We start from the raw sequence: 27827 nt of genomic DNA, 5'->3' as shown, positions 1-27827 counted from the left end.
TTACTGATTTTTTAATGAATTGAAATTTTATTTTTATAGAATATTAATTTTTTAAAGGTGAAGAGAATAGATCTAATGATAGAAAATAACCCGAATATGACTTGTAATCTGCATATGACTTGCATAACGGGTTGAATATTGATGGGTCAGATCTTAATATGATCCTACAATTTTTATAATCCTTTGATGTAATTCTACATTTAGTAAAACGTTGACATCAAACATCCGATCTTAATATTAAATGGATTTTTTTTTTTTTTTTTTTTTTTTTTTTTTACTGTCATATGCACATACGAAGTATGTTTAAAGTATTCAACTATGGATTCTTGCCTGTATTGCACAGTTGTATATTATCACAATTTTTCAAAAGGGTTGATTCTTCCCCTTTTTTCTTCCCTTGTTGGAGGGTTTTTGTTTATATATTCTCCCTCCGTCCCTTTATTTTTGCCCCATTGTCATTTTTTGGGTCAAATTTTGACCGTATATTACCGTTAACCTACTACCTTCGGTTCTTGTTACTTATAACTTTGGGAGGTATTGCGGACTCCTAGGCAAAATTTTTAAGGAAGGTTAATGAATTGTATGGGTATGTAATTAGGAGAGATAAATTGAAGGGAATTGTTGTGGTCCCCTAATGACTTTAAGGAACCACTTGTACTTGGTTTTTTTTAGTGGGAAGTTTCCACTTTGTTTTTTTTGGCTGACTTTTGAAACAAGTGGGAAAATTTTCACCCACTTTGTTTCCCTCCCTTTTTTTCACCAAAATTTAAAACTGAAACCAAATTTCCCCAAGATAGTACTGTTCATAAAATTCAAACAAAAGGTCCTCTATAAAAGCAGGACACCCCATATTTAGCCCCTATTTCAGAATTCAGTTTCAAAGGGGATTTTTGGGGGGGTGGGGGGGGGGGGGGGGGGGAGGGAAACCACAATTCAAGTAGTTACACCACAAGTGAGACAATTCAAAAACAGGCAGTCCTACAAATTACATCAATCTAAATTAAAATTAGCATAATCCTAATTCCTAAGTGTTGTGTTAGTAGTTGTAGCATCATTAATTACAGAAATTAGGCTCCGTTGAAGACCGTCCAAAAAAAAAAAAAACCAGCCGCCACTTTATCACCAAAAGCCAACCTGAAAAAAAAAAAAAGCAAGGGACTCATGGCAGAGTTCATAGATGAACTTTTGGATGAGCTTTATGATGAAGAGCAAGCAATGGATGAAGCATTCATCCATGAAGAAGTTCCATGGTGGTATGAATTAGATGAGGAACAACATCAAGTAATCCATGAAAATGATGAGGGTTATGATGCAGATGATGATGCAAACAATGAGCATCAACAACATGATGGCAGAGCAAGCAGAGAGATGAATGTTGAAGAGAAAAGGGCAATAATTGATGAGATTTTGCTGCACATGGAGGGGACTCACTGCCAAGAGGATTCTTAGCCAACTTGGCCAGAAAATATTATGTGCACAAATCTACAACAACAAGGTGGTTCCAGGTAATTAAACAATCTCTAGCTGATGGTACTGCAGTAGATGTAAGAATAAAAAAAAACTACGCAGAACAGGACCAAAACCTAGGGAATACACTAATGAATTTCTTACACCTGTTCCATTGTACAAGAGAACTACAGAGAGGGGTTATGCTGCTGCACTCCACATTTCAAAATGCACTTTACATAGGCTAAGGAGAAAAGGCAGACTTAGAACACACACAAGCATAAATCACCCAACTTTAACTGATAACCACAAAGCAGCAAGCCTTAAGTGGTTCTTAGTCACATCAATCCAATACCAGCACAAGTGGACCCAACATTCATTGATATGCAACAAGTGATTCACATAGATGAGAAATGGTTTTTCATAAACCCAGAAACAAGAACATTCTACCTTTTCCCTAAAGAAGAAGATCTATATAGGGCACAACAGTCAAGGAGGTTCAAGATTAAAGCAATGTTCATGGAAATGATAGGGGGAAGCCCTTGTATGATGAAAACAAGAACATGTTGCATGATGGCAAATATGGTCTATTTCCTTTTATTAAGTATGAAATGGCCAAAAAGAAAAGTAAAAACAGATAAAGAGACTCTTGAGACAAAAGCTGTCCAAAGTGTGACCAAAGAAGCAATCAAAGACATGTTAATCACACATGTACTCCCAACAATTCATGAGAAGTGGCCTTAACAACTTCCAAAAGACATCATTATTCAATGGGATAATGCTAGGCCACATCAGGTTCCAAAGGATGCATAATTTCAAGCAGCATATCAAGCAAATGGTTTCAACATTCAATTCATATTTCAACCAGCATAATGACCATACACCAATGTTTTAGACTTAGGACTGTTTAGTGTGATTCAGTCACTTCAATACCAATCATTTCCAAAGAACCTAGATGATCTTATAAAAGAAGTTGACAGAGCTTTTGAAGAGTTTGATCCCCTTTGAACAAGTACACATGGATCACACTACAGTCATGCGTGATTAAAATTTTAGAGAAGCAAGGTGGTAACAACTTCACTCCCCCATACTTGAAGAAGAGAAGCCTGGACAGGTAAGGACTTCTACCAGAGCTATTAGAAGTGGAAAGAGGACTCATAGCATAAGTTGTTCACTGTTTGAACACAATTTTAGTTCCAATTACAGGTCAAGGGGAGGGCAACATGGAAGTAGATGCAAACTGATGCAAATCAACAAAGTGAACAGGTTTTTTTGGGAAACATGGAGTGCCACACATAACCATTTAATATTCTACTAACTTTTTGAATGTGTTTATGTCTTGGTTATGTGTACTTTTGGTATATACTAAGCATATATTGTTAGGCAGTCATGTACTTAATCTAGCTTAATTGTTTTGATTAGTCAAACACATTTGAAAGCAATGGAATGCAAAATACTTTTTTACACTATTTCCATCAGATTGATTGGTTTTTTTTTTTTCTTTTTCAGTCAAAGCTTTAGTGAGTGTTGGTACCTGTAGACACCTGATTGTGTCTCCCCAGAAACCAAACCTAGTGATGAGTACCTTTCATGTCATTGATTATCGAGCGAGGTGAAATGTTGAAGAGTCTCGTGAATTCTTCTGTTTTTTAAAATATTTTAATAAAAATATTTCAAAAATCATTCATTTCGTATGTTATTTATAAAAAGAACATCGAATCAAGTTTAGTTTGGTCCATGACATGGGTCTAATAATTGTGTAGTTGGATGAGGCTTGAAAAGAGCTTTCCAACGATATATTATAAGCCCAATTCCGAGTTGTAACAAGGAAGTTATGGCCAAAATACTAAACCAGGCTTAAAATGAGTTTTATGTACGGACCCAATGATCATGTGGAGGGTCCATTGATTATAATTGTATTCCTAAAGTCATTAGGATTTATCCTAATTTTCTAGAATTATCTAGAAGGTTATTTTGAGTTCTAAAGGGATTAGAATTAGTAATTATGATTATTATTGAGTTTGAAAAGGTAAAGAATTTTATTTGGAATAAAACAAGTGTTTCAAAAGGATTAAAATCAGTTTTAATAAAGATAAATACGGACTTAGATGACTCAATTTGATTGGAAGTCAAACTCCGTACAAAATTTTATTGTACAGAAACCATCGCGCCGCAATAGGTTCATCGCGCTGCGATGGCCTTATTGCCACGCGATAGCCTTGTCGCGTCGCGATGGAACTTGTTTTACTCCAAGTCAAATTCTGACTCTTTTCTGATCGTTTTTCTATATAAATAGGGTCTTTTTCTATATAATCTCTTCTCTCTCTAAGCTAAAGCTTATTTTTTTTCTTTCTCTCTTGATTTCTAAGACTAGCCTTTTCAAAATATACCATACGCCCATCACAAGACTTAGACACACATAACTAAGCTCGAAGTTGCCTTAGACCTCGACGTGAAAGGTTGATAGTTCTGAGGGTTTGGTCCCAAATCTAATTTCAATTAATATTATTATTGTTTGATTTAATATTTTCATTGAAGTTACTAACTCGTGTATTGTTTTGATAGAAAGAGGTATGAGACATCAAATTAAAGTAAGTAATTTAATTACTTAATTATTCTTTTGATATAGAAATCATGCTTAGATTATTTTATTAATTCCTACTATCATGTTAGGATGCTTTTATTGCTTTCTAGTATCATGTTAGGATGAAATCTTTGATTTTTATTATTTAGTGACATGCTAGGATTTGTTATTAATCATGTTAGTATCATGCCTAGGATCTTGCTAACATTATTATGCTTTGATATATTGTTTTGATGATGATGATGATATGTGGAATTAATATTATCAATATTTTATGTTGCTTGATATTATTATTGTTATTGCTTGTTGCAGGTTTAAAGGAAATTTGTACTTGAATCACGTTTAATAAGATAATTAATAATTTTATTTAGGCTAATATGATTTTAATTCAAGTGATCACCAATAATATATTTATTTGTGCATTAATAATCAACCAACATAGATTAAACAGGTTTAGGATTAATATATTGATTGTATATTGATAAAAAAACATACATGAATATGAGAAGAACAAAGTAGAGGCCTATTTAGGGCGGGTTTAATCTCTTTTAGGTTGGATTTGTACCATCATCTCGAATATCCAGTCATGGTTCAGGACCACTATGGAGTTAGCGATATCTGTGATCGTGAAGGGGTGTAGCCTTCACCTCGTGAACAGTTTACAAGTTCCTAAAACTTGTTGGCGACACTTTTGCTCTAGCTTCCTTCCCTGTGAACGCCACCATGCTTAAGTGCATGATCACAGTGGGGCTTAAAGTTGGGTGACTTGAAATATTCCCTAGTCCCTACAGTACCTCAACAAAAACTTCTAAAAGAGGTTTCTAGAGCATCCAGACCACCCAAGTAGCTATCAGATGAGTCCCATCATCATATGGAAATCAAAGAAGGTGATGCATTTATGGAAAAAGGGACTCAATGCATCTCAGATAAAACAAACAAAGGGACTTAATTCAAATGGTCTTCCATTTCCAAAAAAACAAGTTCAATCCATGATGCCCAAACATAAACACAAATAACAATCAAACATGGGACTCTCTGTATTTGTATTTTGGCAACAACAATCAACAAACATCAACCAGATCAACAAACATCAACCAACATTAAAATATCACAAACAATTCACCATTACCACCAACCAAATTACACCAAGAATCCACCAGCAATCAAGTATCACCAACAATCAAATATCACCACAAATCTACTATCCCCTCATGTAAAACAATTATGACAACTCTTATATAAACATTAAAGCACCAAAATCAGTATGGTTTGGGACTCAAGAAACACAACAAGCCACTCACATAGTTCAACATACACATTCGAACAATTAAATCACAAAAAACGTTGTAAGGAGCAATTCATTAAAAAAATTAGGGTTTTAGAATTTACGATGCTCATTCAGTTAGGAGGAGGGTGGAACTGAGGGTAGTAGATCTGCAGATAAGCCTCATACACGTCATTAGGCTCCATACCGTCTAGGAGGCCAGATCTGATGCGTTTGACACCAGAGGAAGGACCATCAGCAACCTCTTCGCTGCTTTTTGGGGACTCAGAAGGTGGTTCCACCTCTCCAACCACCAGATCTACTGGGTTAGACTCCTCAGTTTTAGTTCTACCATCAGAAACATCAACGACATCGTCAGGAGCTCCACCACCAGTCATAGGGTTGGCTACCGCAGCAGAAACCACACAACCTTATCTTTTGGTGGTTCATCATTAGCCTTAGCCTCAGGGACCACTTCCTTAGCCTTTTCTTCCTTGTCACTGATGTATTCAGCAATCTTAGCACCCCGAATCCCCCTCCTTGCAATTAGAGAAGCCTGACGAACATGTTTCATGTCTGTGGCTTGTAGGTAGTGGTTTCAGATCTTCTCTTAGATCTGCTAGAACCAAGTGATTCATAATAAAAAAAGGTCTGCATCTTTATCATTTGGGGTTGTCATGGTGGTAATCCTAGCTGTTGTTTCAATGAATACTACAAGAAGGGGGGTTTGAATTGTAGTATGAGAGTTTAGCCAAACTTTTTGCGGAATTAAAACTAAGTGACCTAAAGGAACAGAAAGACAAACTCAAGGAACTAAAAGATGCAAGAGAGATTTTTACGTGGAAAACTCCTTGGCCCTAACAAGGAGAAAAACCACGACCACTTGGGATTTTGGGAAAAGAATCTTCACTAGAATAAGGCAAATGGTCCTATTACAAACTAAAGACTCAAACTTCAAGTTCCTCAACGAACTTGAAACCCCAAGGAACAAGTCACCCAACTTGTTACTCTTCTCTTCTCTTTTTCTTCTCTTTCTCTTTTCTTTCTCTTCTCTTTCTCACTTCTCTTTCTCACATACAGAAATTCACTCAGACTTCCCCATTCCCCAAATTACAACTCGAAAAATAAATAACTCTAGTATAAGAACATAAGAACACTCTATATCACTTATGTGGAATTGACACTTAACTCGAATTAAAGCTTGAAAACTTATGTGAGTAATGGTGAGTTTTTCCAACTGATTTCAAAGACTATTTATAGATCAAATTCGTTTAGGAAAAACTCCTTTGTGCAGCAAATCCATTACGCCACTACTTCAACCCACTAAGAAGATCATGTTCCTAAAATTAAGGAAACGTGAACTCCTCAATGTGCAACACCATGACTTGAAGAAAATCATGGAGGAGTAGGCCGCAAGTTATTAGAAAACGTGGGAGTTTTTATTTTCAGAAGATATTTTCGAAAATCAGAAATAAAATAAAATCCCTTTTAATTTGGAAAAAGATAAACGTTAAGAAAACAGTTTTCCTAAAAATTAGCATGCACAATTTTATCTTTTGGACCAATTCCACACAGAATTTTCGAGTGCAACTTATAAATCCTAGAATAAAATATATTTTAGTCTTCATGTTTTTTGATGAAGCTTCTACTCCGATGCTTCCTGTTCCTTGGAAGGAACTTCTCTTCTCCGATGAAGCTTCTTCTCTGAAGCTTCTGTTCCCTGAGGGGAACCTTCTCTTCTCAACTCTTCATTTCTGAAGCACCAGTTCCTGCAAAGGAACTCTTCTTTATGGATAGCTCTGCTTCTGGCCTTCTTGTTCCTCATGGTATCTTTACAAGACACTTAATTCTCCCGGTCTTTGCAACTGAGTACACACTTAAACAATCAAGCACTTATTAGTTTGTAAGTAAGTGAGGTTGTGTCATCATCAAAATCATTAAGTCCAACACTAGCAGAGAAAAGAGAGAAATGAAGGAGAGAGAAAGGTAGGAACCTAGAAATAGAAGAGAGAGAGAGAGAAAGAGAGAGGGAGAATTCGGCTGAGGGGGAGGAGTGAGAAAGGATGAACTATGGTTTGGGGGGAGGGATTTATTCTGGAGAAATCTCCAGAATAAATGAACTCAACCAAATTCATCAGATGAATTGAATGCAGAAAGCAATCAATTCTGTTGGCTGGGGTGATGGGGAATTTAAAGAGATGGGGTAATTTTGGTGAGAATGGTTATTTTAATTAATCAATAGGTTAGTATAATTAGATTAGGTTAGTAGTTTAACTAAGTTGATTTTAAAAAAAAGTAAGGGTAAAATGGTAAATTCAACCCTAAAAACTTACCAAAAAGGAAAGAAAAAAAAAGTTGCAAGTAATGTGAACCATCCAAAAATGGCAAAAGTTGCAAGTAAAAAGAACCGGAGATAGTATAAGAGTTAATATAGTCATGAGTGATCTTGTTAGATTCGGCTCATTGTATATTTTATTACGCAAACTATTGGGTGTGGGCACCCGCACCCAACAGTTTGTGCGGCATACATACTCATTCCTCCTTTCTCCAGATTATTCTCTCTGAAAATTAGAAAAGTTGGGTGCCCTTTCTCTCTCCTCTTTCAAACCTCCAATTCTAGGGTTTCAATTTTAGATGTGAAGAAACAATTTGCAATTTGGTGGTGCGATTTGCGACTGAATCTATGAATTTGCAATTTGGTACGTGCTATTGCGATTTGGTGGTGCGATTTACGACCGGCAATTGTGAAGATCTCCACCCCTTCGACGCTGCTACAAATTTGCGATTTGGCGGTGATGTTGAGGGCTGCAAATCGTTCGAGTTGGTGGTTGCTATGGTTGTTTGGGGTTGGTGTGAATTTGGAGGTGGTTGGTGACTGCTATAGTTGTTTGGGGGTGGTGTGAATTTGTGATTTCTATTGTTGTTTGCGTTGAAGCGGTTGTTGTGGCGCGAGTGGTGGTGGTGGAGAGGGAAATGCAGCGGAGGAGAGGCAACGAGTAGTGGCAAAGTGGGTGGTGGAGGCGGTGAAGAGTGATGGAGTGAGCAGAGCATTTCGTATTTGATGTTTGATTTTGAGCATTTTGGGTTGGCCGATACATTTGAATGATAGAGAAAGAAAGAGAGGAAGTGAGGGAAAGAGGAGAGAGAAGAAAATAAAATAATTGTATTGTTGTAAATTATATTAGGCAACAATTAACACATATTAGCCATTAAATGAGCATGTCAGCCAATTGATGTTTGATATAAGTCAACATTAAAGATATTGATAAAACCGTATCAGCCAACAAAATAAATATATTAGCCAACAAAAGATACATATCAGCCAACAAAAAGATACATCTCAGCCAACAAGAGGTACTTATCAGCCAACCGAACAAACATATCAGCCAACAAAAGGATGAAATTAGTAAACAAAAGCAACAAGTAAGCCAACAAAATAAACATATTAGCCAACAAAATGAAACATATAAGCCAACAATTGAAATATACATATCAGCCAACAAAATAAATATATCAGCCAACGAAAGAAACATATAAGTCAAATGATGTTTGATATCAACCAACAAGAGGGAAAAAAAATTTATCAGCCAACAAAAAAAATATTAGCCAACACAAAAATCATATCAGCCAATAATGAAACATATTAGCCAATACATGAAACATATCAACCAACAAGTAAAACATATCAGCCAAGTCATTTGCACGAAAATTTGCGTGCGGGCATCCGCACGCAATAGCTTCTCATTTTATTAATATCAAGTTTTTATAATTTTACGTGTACGAAAATGAAGATATGTGCGTTTAAAGACACGTCTTGAAGACCGTAAAAATCAATGGGGCAAAAAAATAGGGACAAAAGCAGTAATTAACTATGAAGCCGGTGATTTACGGTTGTCCCAACTCCCAATAATGCGGTGCTTCTAACTTTTCATCTATTAAGCATATGTCATAAAAAAAATAAAAAAATAAAAAATACACCACCCCTCTACCATATAGTTATGCCCAAGTGATCTAGCTACAAGAGATAGGGGTAACTTCTTTGCAAGAATCTATGTACATCATAATTTTAAAAGCAAGAATGTATCCACACAAGTTTTCGCCATTATCCGTGTAAAGAGATACACATAAGTAGTTAAGATCACATATTAAAATCACCTCTCTACAAACAAACATCGATAAATCCATCTGGAATGTGGAGATGCACAAGCTGACACCGTTCAACTATACGTTACAAACTACAACAGTTTAAATCCAGGAAAAAAGGGAGAAATTACAAAAATATATTTCACTAATTCCATTCCACAAAATATAATAGGTGATTTGTATGAACAGATGAAAGTCCCCATTCTTCATCGTCTCCACATTTGTATGTTGAACTGTCTAGCAGTCTAGAGCAGCATTAGTTGCATAAAATCCCTCTATAAAAACTCATAATATTGTACAGCATGAGTTGGTCTTCTTTGCTTGCTTGTAGAACATCTGTGCAAAAAACAAAAATTTGTTACCATAAGTCATAATGGCATTGTAGTTGCAATTAATAAAAGATAAAGATTTTTCCCAACACTTGAGCTAAACCGTCACAACTTTGATGCCCAAAAATAAAATAAAAAAAAAAAAAAAAAAAAAAAAAAAAAAAAAAAAAAAAAAAAAAAAAGAGAAAAAGAAAAATTGAGCTTCAAGCTAAATAAATTCTTGTTTGTCATGCATATCACAATTTCAATTTAAACCATCAAACTAATTATCATCGAAACAAGATAACATATAAAATTTCCATAGCCAATAACATTGCAATGTGTTTTGTGTGTGGCTAGCCAAACCATGTGGTACCTCTGACCAACCGAGTAACCCTTGACCAATCGAGTATACCAACCGAGTATCCCGTGACCGGATCGAGTATCCCCTAAGTGGCAATGTGGCCGACCACACGATGTGGCCAACCACATATGAAAGTTTGTGATAACTCTTGAACTCATACTTGTTCAAAACACAAACCTAAACTCCTGTTCTCATTCTTTAATTATTTATTTCCAACACTTCATTCTCCCATTCTAAAGTCTAAAAGAAGGTGATTACACATCTAGCATGGTTTAGGCCCCTTTTGGTTTAATGTAAAACATATTCAATGAAAAATTAGTTTTCATAAAAAAAACATATTTGCAAGGAAAACCGCAATTGCAAGTTAGTTTTCCCTTGTTTGGCTCCAAACCACCCCCCCCCCCCCCCCGACCCCAATCTCTCCTTTTCTATGTACGTAATCCTATATACTTAATAATTGTTTTTCAGAGTGTTAATTTCAGATCCTTTCTGGACTTTTCGTCTTAGATCTTGTTTTGAGTTAAATCTCAAAAGAGAAAACCAAGGTGGGTATCTTTATTGCATCCAAATATCTAAATCTTGGTACAAATCATGAGAGCTCTGATGGATGTACAACGCCAAAAAAAGCTGCACACACACACACAATATTATCTAATTTGAGTAATTGAGTTAAAACCTTAGCTTACACATTGACACAAGACAAAACATTTAACCTTACTTGATAAAGAGATTAAATGATTGCAGCTATTGTTGTTCCCGCAGAGCCTACCCAAAGGTTCAGGCCGGCTAGAATAACAAAATGAACAGTTTATCTTGAATAATTTCCTATGTTCATCTGTGAAAAGATAAATCACAAAATCATAGGAATTTATTTTTGAGGCTTGTTGGTTATAAAAAAATAACAGTTATTTTCTTCGATAAAATTGCCACCAAGGTACAATGTGGATTGGCAATGGGACACCTATGCGATAGATCAACCACATCTTGTAGAATGTAGGACAATATAAAGAGCAGCAAATTCTCAAACACATGCATATCTGGCAGAAGTACAAGGAGCAAACACCACTTGCAAGAAATATATACATACAAGCAAACACCAAACTTAAAAATAACTAAAAGTTACGAGCAATGATCTAATAAACACCTGTGATGCAGCACTAAGATCTGAACTCTTTTCTACCAAGCTATCCAGCCTTTCACCACGCTCTAGGACACTATCAATTGTCTTATGCTGCAGATAAAAGAAAAAAAAAATGAATTAATTAAAAAAACAATTTAAAATTATCAGGCAATCAAATTGAAAGAAATAAAAGAGAGTACTAAGCAAACTCATTCCTGCAATAGTGCCATTACACCTACCAACAATGACCTTGTATGCATTTTGACCATGAAGCACACTATATTTCTTATTTGGTTACCCAATCATCACATTGCAGAAAAAGGAACTGTCGGATGAGCAGTATTACAGTTGCAAGTGTATATATATACATATTTAAGTAATACATGTCACAAAAAAAAAAAAAAAAACTCTTAGCATTGACATAGCTTTTTAGGATTACCAAATCTTTTCAGATAACTACACTCAAAATCTCAAATGGTTCAAATTTGATATTACATAACCAAAAGCTGCTGCTTTAATTAATGAAGGTGGGCAGAGACTGATAAAAGCTTTTGTACCTAAAAATGTATGTAACAAAACAAAAACGGCATAAATTCAGTTGACAAGTACTTGTAAAGGTATGTATATGTGAAGCAAGGCAATGCAAACTTTTAAGAGTTGGTGCCAAGTAGATAATAAGGTTAATAGAATAAATGGAACGTAAGATACAAGCTGTCAAATCACAGTTTTAGCAAGCAAAGGACATATTAAAATAGGCTATGTTACTAAGATGACAGTGCAAATTTCATACAAGAATAATCTTAGTTTCATCCAGCTCCCTTTGAATCTTCAGTAGCTTATCAGCTTCAGCTGGGTCCTGTAGATTAGTAAAAGAAACCATGATCAATTCTGCCTCAAATAGCATATACATTTAAAATACCTCACTCAACATAATGGTCTAATTAAAAATGCCAACACAGAAGTACCTGGTACTTGGCCAAAGCATCATTCAAATAAGGCCATGGTTGTGTACTATCAGAAGTTACTCCTTTCCATGAGTCACCAAATGCCTTTTGGTATTCATCTAACACCTACAAAGCATTAACATCAATAACCATCCATGGATTGAAGTAGTTCAATTGCTACGGTTACTTTGTCAAATTGTCAAAAATAGAAACAAGAGAGAGGGGGGGGGGGGGGGGGGGCACAAAGCATGCATTAGAATATAATAGTGTCACTAACAATACCAGTTGAAAATTTGCAGGTCAAATTATCTTAAACTAAAAGTAGATTGTTGTAAATAGGCAATAAATAACATAGGATCCTTATTCCAACATCTGCAAGAAGGGGGAATACTAAGGTGGGCATTGCTACATTACAATGAAGAACAAGTATTTAACTTACTTCGTACGTCGTCTTAACTCACCAAAAGATTCGTAAAATATAAAACAAAATTATACGTATTTCAAGGGGATATAATGTTACCAAATGAACCCCCACCCTCCATGAACCACTAACTGAATTGCAAACCCATACCCAATGTAATACTAGTAAACTGGCTTGGAGGATACGATACTCAAAATTACAATTACAATAAAGCATACAACATGAATTCTTAAATCTATTTTACAAGAGTGATTGGGGGGTAAAGAAAGGATAAACATTATCAATGAAATGGGAAAAACAATAGAGAGCAAATGAGGAAGGAAGAAACTAGTAAGCACACACACCACCAAAAATAAAAAATAAAAATAATAAAAAAAAGAGAGATTAAAGTGTAAGATAATCTAGAAGACAGTCTCATGTGTGTGTGTGTGGGTGTGCGCGTACGCGTGGGGATGTGTGTGGGTGTGTGCATGTGTATGCGCGCGCGCGCGTGTGTGTGTGTTAGGACTCTTAGGAGATACTACCAGCTAGCACAGTTGCAGATAAAGACCAACAAGTGCGGTTAGGAAATACTACTAGCTACACAGTTGCAGATGAAGACCGACAAGTGCGGTTAGGAATTATAGGAGAAGACAGAAGGAAACGTGAATTAACTGTACACAGACACACCCAAACATTTCAACAAAGCCTTACATTCAAAATTTTATCTATAAAAGACAAAATACAAGTTTTTACCATTTGAACCCTTTGATCTACAAATTAGTAAATTACTTCATAAACTGTCAAGAATGGATGAAATTCGGTGACAATTATTCGTCCCCCTTACCCCCCCCCCCCCTCCCCCAATCACTCTTCTGACAATCGGGAAAGTATTAGAAAAGTGGGCAGATCACTAATTGTATATGCCTGATTGTCATGTCAACCAAGCTCCTATGGGCATCTTCATTTCAACGAACAAGAAACCAACAAGGCCCCCAATCAAAATGGATCTTAATGCCAAAAAAAGTCCACAAGGTTTTATCCTTCCATTTCATCAATAGCTCATTCAAATAACAATTCCAGTTTAATTTCATCTTCACCTAATATAAAGCAATTGTTGGTTTGAAGACATGGTATGTGTCAACAGCCACATTGCTAACCCCAATGTTACACATGTTCCCGTGTCACCAACTGTTAGATCAATTTGACAGACAATACTTGATGAGTAAAGACACAATTATCCACAATTATGTTCAAATTGTAAATTTAGCACCATTATGCACTTGTGTGAATATATAAGCAGATGAGCTACCAGCAGAGGCTTATTGTCTATGCCATCAGAAAGTAATTATACATGTAACCGGCCAAGGTACCTGGGTTAGCAGTGAAAATGCACTCCGGACTGGGTAGGGGTCATCCATAAAACCCAATGCACAAAGGCCCCCTCTGTTGTAAGCATGCACCTTGTATTCTGATCAAAAGAAGAAAAAAAAAAAAACAAAAAACAAATGAGGTTCAGAACCAATAATAAAAGAAACTCAATCTCTCACACACACACAAAAGAAGAAAAAATTACATAAAAGCTAATACTGAACATAAATCTGACAATCCCATCAAGGGCATGCTTGATTGGGGGTAATATATTAAGGGGGTAATAAAAGTCAAACTTGAAAAAACATAAGTAAATAGAGGTGTTGTTGTAGAGGGTATGGTGTTTACAAATGACATAAGGTAGTTATTCTATGAGTAAAAGTGAGAGGCGGAGGAATTATTATTATTATTACCTTCATAATGAGGGTGATAGTTACACACCCTGCCCCTAGTGTAATTATTACCCCCAAAATGAGCATACCTCACAATCACTAAATAAATTTTCTTACAAGCACACCAATACTATCTCCTCCTTCCCTATTTACTTTCATTTTGCTTAATTTGACTTTTATTACCCTAGTAATACATTTCCCTCAATACAAGCATGCCCTAAAGTTGAACAAGAAAAAGATGTGAATGTTCAACTATTAGCATTATCCTTCAAAATCACACTTTCTTTTTAGCAAAATCACTCAACCAAAACAGCAAACTCAAGTAACAACACTTGTAGGACTCATTCATAGGGCAACTGCCAACCGCTGAATTCATAAGCATAGTGATATCAAACCCTAATAGCAATCCTGAACATATTTATACATATACGTAGTATTTGACATTCCTATTATAGCTGAAACAAGGTAACCTCTGTATGAATTTTCAATCATTCAACATATTTCATCAATCAAATTACTCTTTAGCTAGAACACTAATCAACCAAAGCAGCAAACACAAATTATGGTACACTTAAAAGGTGCAACTTAGAGGTCAACATCCAATAAGTGAAGCGGTATCGAGCCCAAGGGTTGATGACCCTGAAGTTATGAGAGAATATCACCACTCGCTTGACGTTCTTTCTGGTCACCTTTCTCCTATACCATCTTTCTGATGGCGATGAAATAGTCTTTGAAACACAGCACTGTAAAGTTGCACACCCCCACCCTGCATAACTGCTTCTGCTCTTTGTCCATCAATGCTAGTTTTTCATCATCAATAACCACAAAAGTAGCAAGCCCAGTAGCTGCTCTTTCCTGAACATCCTCCTGTGAACTCTGCATCAAACTGAGCAGCAATGTAGCACCCTGACTGACCCAAAAGTTATCCAAACCAGGAGGATTACACTCATCAATTCGCAAAAGCGAAAACGAAAGAACCCATTTGAGCCAAGTCATAATGTCATCCAATTTCTGATCTTTACTCTCGGTATCCCTCCAATCCAAAAACACATTCCACCCTTTCATTGAATCATCGACGAATAATGAACCTACTTCTTTGAATATATCACTAAGCAGGGAAAACAACAACTTACCTTTACTCACATGACTGCTTGTCACAAAGTTAGCATCTTCCTCAACATTTGTACAATTAAGTGCACAACACCTTCAAACTCTGACAAGACAACATCACCCTCGAAACCGCGGTAGGAATAATATCAGTCCTCGAAACATCCAACCCAACTAAATTAGGCAACTTACTCCAAATGAGACACCAAACCCCAGTTCAAATTAGATGTCCCAGCAACAGATAAAAATCTAAGTGAGCCCAAATTACCCAAAGCAGATTCATCAACTTTCAAACTATCCATAAACCCAATATCACACAAATTGACACAATTTTTAGCAAGGGCATTGATAGTCAGAGTCAATTTCTCTTACCTCAGATAACCTGAGCCTCCTCAACCTCGGGAAATGGCAACTGCCCTGATCGCATCGCTGCTGATTCTATCACAAAAATCAGGCCCCAATTCAAGACACTCAAGCATCTCATGCCGGGAAGCGATGACCGGAAGCGTAGCATCAGTCATTTTCCGGCAATACTCACCGAAAATTTCAATGAGCAATTTAATTTTAAGCATATTATTTGAACATTAGAGCTGATCCTAAAAAAACTAATGATCAAACAACTTTGCTATACTAATCGTTGAAATTCAATTCCAAATCCATTAAATCAAGGCACAAACATTTCAATCAACCCAAAATCGAATAATCCTAAACCCACCAAGCTCAACTATCCATAGTTGCTCACAAAAACAGACAATCAACAAGATCAATTATAACAAAATCAATCAAAAAAACTGGATTTCGAAACTAAAATTGGAAACAATTATCATCAATAAAAGAACAAAAAGAAACCTTCATGTTGAACAGATTGACGTTGGCCAGGAAGGGTGCGTTTGGCAACGGTACGAGAGACGAAGACGATGAATTCACGAACGCTGGATCTCTGGAAGAATCCGAATGTACTGACATCAGATGCATTTGCTAAGATTATCGGGTTTTCTTCGCTAGACCCGCATTTCAGAACCACAATTGCCGTGATCTTCATCCTCAGTTCTTGATTTTCTCTCTCTAGAGATCGTCGGTTTCCAGTTTTCTCTCTCTACAAAACTCAGATGATTTTTATTAGCGTTTTCAATATCAAAAAGACACGAATAATTTTTATTTTTTTAGTTTTTATTTTTTAAATTTAATTTTATGGAAAGACACGAATAATATTGAAAATTTCAAGGTACAGGCAATTATACCATGTTTGATATATGCCTGTTTAATTCATCTTAATTTTAGTTCAGTTTAGTTCAATTCAAATCCAATTAGTTTAGTTCAATTTAGTTCAGTTCAGCTCTAATCAGTTCAGTTCAGTTCAACTCCTAATTTCCTTCTCTCATAAAATATTCATTTCAGCTCTATTCAGTTAAGTTCAATTCAGTTCAACTCATCTCAATTCAGTAAATGTGAACATGCCCTAAAAACGCGGAAAGAATAAGTAGTTATTTTGTAAAGATCATATACTAGTTGTTTTCTAAAGAACATCAAGTTTTATATTTTTTTTTATGTTTAAAGAACATCGGTAATATTAATATAAGTTATGATAATATTATGTAATGAACATTACTTTTTCCTCTAAAAAAAATGTAATGAATATTATTTCGGGGGTTTTTGTGTCCCTTGGGAGAGTTACAACTTGAAGATTGGGTCCAACGAAACCGCCTGTACCTGCAAAACAACGGAGCTCCGGATGTTCGGAGGTCCGCCTCCAAAAGGTTAAATTAGTACGGATTCGGAGTAAAACGTGCGGAAAGTAAATATCTTCTCGGATTCCAAGATCAGGTTTTCTTTGTTTTCAACAGCAATAAATGATGTAATGATTAAGACGTGTCCCAATAAATAGGGGAATCTCCTTATTTATAGGATCTTAGAAAAGTGTGCCCTACCCTAGGGTCTGATGACCTAGGGATTTGGGCTACGCCGTTTTACGGCTACCTTGGGAATTGGGCCTTGAAGGCCGCCAATTCCTGGGGGGATATCTACTTGACACATGTCTGCCCCTAAGAGGTCCATTTGGAGGCCTTCTCAGGTGACACGTGGCAAGCTCATATTGTGCCACGTGGCGGGGTAGAAATACCCAAATCATTTGCCCATCACAGGGGTCACGTGGCGCCTGTGACAAGTGTCGCTCAATCATTGGCTCGGCATTTTACCGTTTACCATGGGTAGAATATAGGGTTTTTACCCTAAACTTTTCACCCTTTCTATAAATAGGGGTTGACCCCTCCCTCGTATTCACACGTTTGCGTGAATTTTAGAGAGAATCTTTTGAATCTTTGACTTTGAGAACTTTGTCTTCTTTTGTGAAAGCATCTGACGCTTGGCCACCAGTCCGCCTGTAAGCAGACGACCAGATCTTCCAAGCGGCTCATCCTACCTTCACTTAGTAAGGTAACCATCTGTTCTTCCTTTTTTAATCTTTGTTTCTTTTCTTTTTTCGTAAATGGTTTCCCAAACGCACCTGGCATGGCCTAGGTTAGCGATTAGCCAGTCACCAGGGACGGCTGAATCTAGAACTAGGAGTGCCGAATGCTCATTCGAGGACTCCCCTTTGAGAACTTCTCCAAATTCGACCGTGTCTGTGCAGGACACCATGACCAGAATGAAGCAAACCAGTAGGACGTATAGGATGGATGGTACCTGATACCATTCGGAAAAGCTCGACCGTATACTCAGAAGGCTCCATTAGGGCGCTTGTTACCGAAGTCTATAATAATCCACCTAGTGCTACTAGCACCCCAAGCTCCTCGATTTTAGAGGAGTTTGATAATGAACGACAAGTTCCCGGGCTGAATGATTCGGTGCCGGATGAGGAAATGGGGGAGGACATTACTGGCACTAGCCAACAGGCCCCCAAATTGGACGATAGCTCCGATGATGACTCTGATTCATCATCTTCTGACAACGCCTCCATTGACTCGGAGGAGGCGCGTTCAAAATTAAAATTCTGCTAGAGAGTCTCTGTTAGTGGACAGGGGGGAAGGATGGGCAGAACCGTTTGCTTCACGTTGGTTGGAACGTGCTCCTTATAATTTGCATGTTCCCAAAGGCAGGCGGGAGAAAATGGCGGAGGACTTTGGGAAGTTCATTTCTAAACATGTCATGGGACATGGGGTTATTCTCTCTGTGCCGGACGCTGTGGACACATTCGTCTGGCCAGAGAAGGCCAGCTATGATGACCAATGCTTCGGCTGTTATGAGGCGGCCATTCAAGCTGGTCTGCGCTTCCCTCTCCATCCGGCCGTGGAGAGGATTCTAGATGGATACCAACTGGGTATTTGGCAACTAGCCCCGAACTCTTGGGTCAACATCATGGGCTACGTTGCCGCCTGTGAAATGCTGGAGGTGGATCCTAGCTTTGAAGCATTCGCCCACATGCATTATCTAAGAAAGACCCCTCAATCAAGCGGAGCCAGATGGTTCATCCTTACTAGCCATAAGGGTTACATGATGGCGGTGGGGAAGGAATCCAAATGGAAGGAGTGGAGGAAGAAATTTTACATAGTCTCCTCCCCCGACCGCCTGCGCAACAAGAGATACAACCGGTGGAACCGTAACCTCCTTTCCTTACTAAGAAGAAAGCTCTGCCGCCTGTCCCAAGGCAGGCGCGGGAGCAGATATTGGATCGAGGTCTATAAACTGTGGCCGTTCGAACTAATGAAGAGACGGGGGAGAAGGAGGTCACCCCGCAAAGCTACATTCCTCGTCATGAGTGGCTATCTGACGGGACGTATTTGGCCGCTTGCGGTCTAAGTACTGAGAGGCCGAGAGGTAGTAGGCCGCTTGGTTTTATTTTACTTTGTTGTTCTTGATTTTTACTTAGTTTCTAACTCTTGTCTTTCTTGTGCAGACAAAGCGATGGAAAAAATCTCGGGATCAAAGAAGTCGGCTGCACATTCTGCAGCTTATTACCGTTCGTCCATTCTGGGCAAACGGACCAATGAGGAGCAGCCGACAAGTGGAGCTCCTAAGGTGAGGAATTTTCCCACTAAACTTGGGTTGAGATTTCTTGAGGCCACATGAATACTAATTGGTGTATTCTATGCAGGGTAGATCATCCAAAACCTCTCCCTCCACCCGAAGCTTCAAAAGAAGTCGGGTGATGACGTGGGCGTTTCTGGAAAGTCCAGGAAACACATTTCCCATAAGCCTAGGAAGGCTCATGACGACTCCACCCCCAACAGGACACCCCTGAAGCCGGATGCCCCTGAGGTATCAAAGAGTGGCAAGACACTCAACACTGTTGTCGGCACAGCAGCAGGCGGAAGCAAGACCGTCAGGGAGGAGGAGGCGGAAGGTATAATCACTAACCTTTTACCTTAGGCTGTTAAGTAAAGTGAACAGGCGCCTAGTTCCTCAAAAGGCACCAGACCTTTCGGCCAACTTTATTTACAATGTTTGTTTGTGCAGAGAAACCCAGAGGTCGACTGTCCTTCAGATGGCCAAGCAAATGCTGAGGGCACTTGATCCGGAGGACAAGGCGTCTGTGAGAGGAGTCGGCACCCTTAACCTCAACGCCATCTTGGCGCTTCTCTGTGAGGTAAAATACTTATGATGTTTTATTTGTGATATTTCATCTTGGGTGATGGAAATGGCCGTTTGATACTGACCATTCTCAATGTTGGCCGAATGCAGGCTATGCTGCGCGTAAATGGGCTTAAAAAGCCAATCAACGATAAGTCCAAAGAGGTAACGACTGCTAAAGCTAGGGCTGCCTCCTCATTAGACACTGCGCAGTTTGAGATTGCTCAAAATGAATTACTGATACTTGATATGATGTATTCCTAGGCGATTGCAAATCTGTAGGTCAAGCAAGACTTGGATGCAGCGAGGGGGCGGATAACCGAGCTTCAAAATGAGGTCAAGGCCCTCAGGGCTAAGCTGGAGCCTCTTGAGGAGGCGGACAAGAAGGCGGGCCGCCTGTAGGGGCAGGTTGATAAACTTAAGGGTCGGCTGCAGAACCAAGAAACCCAGCTCAAGTCTAAATATAAGTCCCTGGCTGAGGAAGAGAAAAAAGACCTAGTCAAACAAATGATGGAGGACTATGACTCCATCATGCAGATGGCTTGGGAATCATTGCAGCCGGACTCTGACTACCAAACTTGGAAGACTAAGTTTGACGTAGCCAATGATGAGTTTAACGCCCGGCTTATGAAGGAGGCGGAAGAGGAAGCGGCCAGAGGTACTGATGCATCTGACTCCTCAGACGAGTCGTTCTCAGGGATGATGATGATCAAGAGGAGGATGGAAACGACAATGGACAACCTCAAGGGGGCAACAAGGATGATACGGCTGTTAATACTGAAAACCACTCCTGATCTTTTTAAGCTTTTTAGGAATCTTTCTCCGGCTGAATGGCCAAGTATTTTCATTTCCGGCCTGCGTGCCGAGTATTTGTGTATCTTTACCGACCAGGGGGTCTGGTGAATCAACAATTTCTCCCGATTTTACTGGTTAACTCTTTCAGTCATCCTAAGGGACGACTGTTTTATTTTAATGAAGCTTCTAGTCAATCTGACCAGTTTCATATTGATGCCTTGCCTTAAAATTTTAAAGCTTTCAATTTTTTATAACTTGTTGTATACTATGCTATTGTTTGTGCTACCGGATTTCTTTGCCCCACAGACGACGCCAAATATTTCGGGGGTTTTTGTGTCCCTTAGGAGAGTTACAACTCGAAGACTGGGTCCAACTAAGCCGCCTGTACCTGCAAAACAACGGAGCTCCGGATATTCAGAGGTCCGCCTCCGAAGGTTAAGTTAGTACGGATTCGGAGTAAAACGTGCGGAAAGTAAATATCTTCTCGGATTCCGAGATCAGGTGTTCTCTATTTTCGAGAGAAATAAATGATGTAATGATTAAGACGTGTCCCAATAAATGGGGAAATCTCCCTATTTATAGGAATCCTAGAAAAACGTGCCCTACCCTAGGATTTGATGACCTAGGGATTTGGGCTGCGCCGTTTTGCGGCTATCTTGAGAATTGGGCCTTAAAGGCCGCCAATTCCTGGGGGGATATCTGCTTGACACGTGTCTGCCTCTGAGAGGTCCATTTGGAGGTCTTCTCAGGTGACACGTGGCAAGCTCACATTGTGCCACGTGGCGGGGTAGAAATACCCAAATCATTTGCCCTCACAGGGGTCACGTGGCATGCCATGTGGTGCCTGTGACAGGTGTCGCTCAATCATTGGCTCGGATGTCTTTGCCCCTGGCCGGATATTTGCTTGGTTTCGAAAGGTGGGTTGATTGACTTAGAAATTGTTGATACTTAAAAGAGTATGATCGGTTTCTAAGTCAATCTCACTGTGGTGATTGCCCCAAACCAAGCGGACATTCGGCCATCATAAGTAGATAGGAATGCGCTTGAGATATCCGGCCATAGGCATCAATGAATTATTAAGTCTTTGGACTTAAACTTTTAATCGAGATATGGAATCTGGCCGCCTGCCTTGCCTTAAGGCAGCAACAAGCGGTACCGCATAATAATTTAAGCCTCTAAAATGAAAAGTTAGCCGCTTCCCGCCTGTTTTGAATCAGTTGGGAAACTTAGACTTTTTAGGTTTCAAATTAGATTAAGTCAAACAGCTGCGAGCGTTATCTTAATCCAGATAGTCGGTATGTCCGTTTGTTTTCGATTTATTGAGCAATGTACCACCCAAATGGGAGATACTCTCTTAGACGAATTCGCCCAAATGGATGTCGCCGGTTGTCTTACTCATGTTGGAGCAGACGGTCATACTCATGTTGGAGCAGACGACTTTTATAAAACATATCCGGCCTTCGGCCTCTTTAAGAAAAATGGTTAGCCGCTAAGTTTTTGAGACTTAGCTTAAATGGTAAGTAGATTCAGGCCGTATGCACATTGTGCAGGAGGTTCCTCTTATCATAAATATTCAGGCCGACTACTGTGGTGCAGTCGGTCCTTATTAATGCATTTTTCAAAATGCTAAGTGCGTTCGGGCCGTCTGCACATTGTGCAGGCGGTTCTCATGAATTACATTCCGGCTATCTGCACAATGTACAAGCGGTTCTCTAAAATGTAGTAAAAAATTTGAGCTCAGGCCGTCTGCACTGTGTGCAAGCGGAACCCTTTAATCACACAAAGTATTGGGTTTGGTATGTTTGCACAGACATGTGCCCTTGAATGCAAAAATAAATAAACGTAATTTGGGAAAGAAGGCATATTTCTCATTAATGAGTTTGAAAAAATTTACAAAATTTCAGAAGTAGTAATTTTTCAAGTTATCTACATTCCAAGTTGTGGGTAGCTTCCTACCATCTGGTGTCTCCAAACGGTAGGTGCCGCCTCTTACTTCTTCATAGATTCGGTAGGGGCCTTCCCAATTTGGGGTTAACCTTCCTTGCTCATTCGCCCTACCGACTGCCTCCATTTTCCGTAACACAAAGTCCCCAACCTTGAGGGGCCGCTTGTACACTCTCTTGTTGTAAGCTTTAGTCATTCTCAAACGGTAGATCTCATGGCGCAAGGCGGCATTACCCCTGCACTCTGGAAGCGAGTCTAATGCTAACCGCATGGCCTCCCAATTTTCCTCTTCGTCATATAACATGATTCGAAGAGTCGACTCATAGTGTTCGATGGGCAAGACAGCCTCTGCACCGTACATCATGAGGAATAGGGTCTCTTCAGTTGCCCCTTTTGCTGTTGTTCTGATGGCCCATATGACGTGTGGTAGTTCATCCGCCCATAGGCTGCCAACCCTTTCAATCTTCTTTTTTATGTCGTTTGAGATTAACTTGTTGAAGGCTCCAACCTGGCCGTTTGCTTGGGGTCGGCCGACTGATGCAAAGCAATGTGAGATCCCTTGATCTCCCAACTAAGTCTTGAGATGAGGCGTCTTAAATTGAGGACCGTTGTCAAAAACCATAGACATAGGCACCCCGAACCGGGTGATGATATTCTTCCAGATGAAGGAGATGACGTCCTTAGTCTTGATGTTTTTGACCGCCTTTGCTTCTACCTACTTGGTGAAATAATCCACGACAACAAAGATATACCACCGCCTGCTTGATGTAGGAGTATATGGCCCCAGAATGTCCATGCGCCACTTGGCGAACGGAATTGGGCTATGAATAGGACGGTGTATAAGCTTGCCGAATTTTTGGCATTTTTCACATTTTTTCACCAATGTCATGGCGTCTTTCTCAAGGGTAGGCCAGAAGTAGCCCTGCCGCCTGGCCCTTTCTGCTAGAGACTTGCCGCCTATATGCGAGGCACAAAAGCTCGCATGTAGATCTTCTAGAATTTCCTGCTCCTTCTCGGGGGTGATGCATTTCAAGAGGGGTTGTAGGAACCCTTTCTTAAGAAGCTCTCCTCTGCGAATTTCAAAATTGGCTGCACGCTTTATCAGTGCGGTTGCTTCTGGAGTTGAATCCGGCAACGTGCCGTCTAGCAGATACGCTCGGATGTTATCCATCCAGGTAGAAGTTTGTTCTAGTAGTCCAATGAGATCTTCTTCAATGATTTGTTTCTCCATTACTTCCCAGAAGACTAACCGAGGTGTATCACATGAGGCGGATGATGCCAGCTTAGACAGAGCATCCGCCTGGTTGTTTTCGGACCGAGGCACTTGGCTTAGATTGAATTCTTCAAGTGTCCCGACCTCAGCTTTGACCGCCTGCAAATATTTGATCATAGCCGGATGGGTGGCCTCATAGTCACCATGGTATTGGCTAACGACCAACTGTGAGTCAGAGGAGGCGTCAATCTTAGTTGCCCCTGCCGCCTTGCACATGCGGATGCCGGCTAGCAGGGCTTCATATTCTGCCTCATTATTTGAGGCCTGAAACTTGAACCATATTGCATGCTCGTTATTGCATGCTCGTACTTATCTCCCTCAGGAGACTGATATATAACACCTGCACCACAGCCGTTCATAGTGGAGCTCCCGTCCATATACACTTTCCAAACCTGATTAGTGTTATCCAGCGCAACCGGCCTTATCATTTTGACAATAAAGTTAGCGAATGCCTGACCCTTTATTGCCTTCCTTGGTTCGTAAGTGATTTCCAGACCTTGTAATTCAATAGCCCATTTGAGCATTTGGCCTGATGATTTCAGGGTTGTCATTCGCCGCTTGATCGATTGATCAGTGTAGATCACTACCGGATGTGCTAAGACATAGGGTTTCAACTTCTTGACAGCCATATAGAGGGCAAGGCCAAAATTTTCAACCATGGGGTATCGAAGCTTTGCGTTTCTGAGAATGTGGCTAATGAAATAGATCGAGCTAGGTGCCGTCTCTTTCAGCAAGGAGAACGACACTGAGGGCATGATCTGAGACAGCCAGGTACATGTAGAGCGTCTCTTTGGGTAGAGGGCTGACCAGCCTTGGCAAAGAGTGAAAATGTTGCTTCAATTTTTGGAAGGCCGCCTCAGCATCATCCCCCCATTCAAACATATCCTTCTTCCTGATTGCCTGGAAGAAGTAGAGGCATTTGTCACCTGATCGGCTGAGGAATCTCCCCAGGCCTGCTAGACAACCTGTTAATTTCTGTACTTCTTTGATAGTGTGGGGTGACTGCATGTCAATAACCGCCTGTATTTTTTCAAGTTTGGCCTCTATCCCCTTTTAGTCAATCAGGAATCCGAGAAACTTCCTAGACTCAACACCAAAGACACACTTCTTGGGATTGAGCATGATCTTGTGCCGCCTGAGTGTGGTGAATGTTTCTCAGAGGTCAGCAAGGTGATCTGCCTGTTGCTTGGATTTGAATATCATGTCATCAATGTACGCCTTTACATTCCTCCCAATCTGATTAATGAATACTGTATTGATCATTCATTGGAAAGTAGCAGGCACATTCTTCAAGCTAAACGGCATCACATTGTAACAGAATAGCCCTTGATCAATGACGAATGCCGTCTTTTCTTGATCATTTTTCCACAAGGGTATCTGGTGAAAGCCTGAGTAGGCGTCCATAAAGCTCATCAGGGCATGTCCGGCTGTAGAGTCTACCAGACTGTCGATCTTTGGAAGTGGATAACTATCCTTCAGACATGCTCTGTTCAAGTCAGTGTAATCAACACACATGCGCTAGGTACCATTCGGCTTCTTCATAAGCACAACACTCGCAACCCAGTCAGGGAAGTTACATGGCCGAATGAACCCCGCGTCTGTAGACACCTAATTGTGTCTCCCCAAAAACCTAACCCAGTGATGAATATCTTTCACGTCATTGATTATCAAACAAGGTGAAAGTGTGAAAAGTCTTATGATGCGGTTGTTTTAATGAAAATACTTTCTTTTTGCTTTCGAAAATGTACTCTATTTATGAAAATGTCCAGTCCAATTTAGTTTGGTCCATGATAAGGGTCCAATAATGGTTAGTTGGATTAGGTTCAAAAAGAGCTTTCCAACGATATATTATAAGCCCAATTCCGATGAATAATGAGGAAGTTATGGCCAAAATACTAAGTTGGGCCCAAAACGAGTTTTATATATGACCTAATGATCTAGTGGAGGGCCCATTAATTATTATTCCTAAAGTCATTAGGATTGACTTTAATCTTCTAGAATAATCTAGGAGGTTCTCTTAAGTTCTAGTGGAATTAGGATTAATAATTATATTTTTAGAAAAATAAAGAATTTTCTTTAGAATAAAACAAGTGTTTTTAAAAGAATTAAATCTGATATTAAAAGATAAGTACGGAAGTTAATTAGTCGAATTTAATTAGATTAAGGACTCTGTACGGATTTCAGAAAACGCGTGAACCATCGCAAAACGACAAAACCATCGCTTCGTGATGGAGCTGTCGCGCCCGCGCTGGACCCTGTCGCGCTGTGACAGAGGTAGTTTATTCCAGATTGGATTCGGTCTTTTTCTGATCGTTTCCGGACTATTTTTCTTATAAATAGGGTCGTATTTCCCTATTATCAAAATCATCAACAAGCTCAGTCATCAACAATCATCTAATTCTATTCTCTTCTCTCTTAAGCAATAGATTATTCCTTCTCCCTCTTTCTAGCCTAGCCTTTTTATAAACACAATACCGCATTCACGAGTTCTAGACACATCTTGATGCATATTTTTGACGGTTTTAATTTGATGGAAGGATCTGAGTGATTTTAATGGTGGAAATTCGAATGATAGTCTTAGAAGGCAACAACTTCTAGGTTTGATCTTAGGAGCAACGACCCTAAAACCCTAGTTAACAACTAGTTTGAACCTTAATAGAGTTCTCTTCAAGAAAAAGCTCAATAAACTCAAATTTTTATTAAAAAATATCCTACCAAAATAATTGGCATACAACTAGTATATATAGGAAAAATAAATCTATCCTACTTGCTCCGCAAGCAAACTAGATAAAATTCCTAATAAATTAATGAACCAAGATAGCCCACTAACTAATTAACACAACTTTGGGAGCCCAAGGCCCCATAACTACTACTAAGAAAATAATAAAAACATTATTAAAAACTCATTTGTAAAACCCCCACTTTAAGAGTAAGGTAAAACCAAGAGAGTGCCTAAATAAAGCAATAAAGATAGTTATAAGAAAGGGGACTCGATTCACATCATTCCCTCCCTCTTAAAAAAAAAATTGCCCTCAAGTTTCGTTCGGAAGACAAGGCACCAAGTCACTAGTCCTCATAGTAGCACAAATTCCCGCTCCAAGAAGCACTTGAAAAGTATCATAATTCTCCCTATGCACAATCTTGAAAGGTCCTTCTTCTAGTGGTTCATTCTTACCTCTAGAATTATTAAAGATTTTTTGAGCATTCAAAGATAAGAAAACATAGTCATCAATCTCAAAGGGATGTTGGTTTCTCAATGACAACATATTAGCTCTTCTTTCCTTTTTATCAAGCTTAGGCATAATCAACAACTCTGTAGTAGGAGCTTGAATAGGTGGCGCCTTAGGGGGTAAAGGCTGTAATTGGACTCTCTTGTCCCTAACCTTCACTGAATAAACATTTGTAACACCATTAAATAACACCCCTCAATTATATCGCCAAGGACGACCCAAGAGTATTGAACAGGCAGTCATAGGTAAAATATCACACCACACTCTATCAGTATATGAACCCATGGAAAAGTTCACCAAAGCTTGCCTTTTAACTTGTAGTCCATCTCCATCATGTAACCAATTAAGCTTGTAAGGAGTGCAACATTGGTGCATGATCCCGTATCTATGATTAACGAGCAACTTCTATCACCTACTTTGCATATAGTATGGAACAAATATTCCCTTTGCTCATGTGTAGTAGGAGGAAAAAAATCAGTATGCAAAACTCTTCTTAAGATACCAATATGGTGATGTTCAAGTTCAGGAGTAATCTTTTCTTGATCCTCAAACTCTTCAAAATCAAACTCTTCCTCT

At 39.1% G+C, this 27827-nt stretch overlaps 1 protein-coding gene across 1 annotated transcript; it reads right to left on the bottom strand.

The window, feature by feature from the left end:
- Positions 1-9413: 9413 nt before the first annotated feature.
- Positions 9414-16578, bottom strand: LOC145590729 (VAMP-like protein YKT61). The gene is made up of 6 exons (XM_081647129.1): positions 16293-16578; positions 13947-14044; positions 12195-12299; positions 12020-12085; positions 11254-11340; positions 9414-9773 (listed from the first exon to the last, which is right to left on the bottom strand). The coding sequence occupies exons 1-6, from the start codon at positions 16483-16485 to the stop codon at positions 9723-9725; spliced, it is 600 nt and encodes a 199-aa protein (XP_081503255.1). The 5' UTR covers positions 16486-16578; the 3' UTR covers positions 9414-9722.
- Between the last annotated feature and the right edge of the window lie 11249 nt (positions 16579-27827).

The sequence above is a fragment of the Chenopodium album genome, chromosome 18, assembly GCF_948465745.1.
Source record: "Chenopodium album chromosome 18, dcCheAlbu1.1, whole genome shotgun sequence".
Classification (NCBI taxonomy): Eukaryota; Viridiplantae; Streptophyta; class Magnoliopsida; order Caryophyllales; family Amaranthaceae; genus Chenopodium; species Chenopodium album.
Note: the sequence above shows the minus strand (reverse complement) of the source record. Positions and strands in the feature narration are given on the sequence as shown.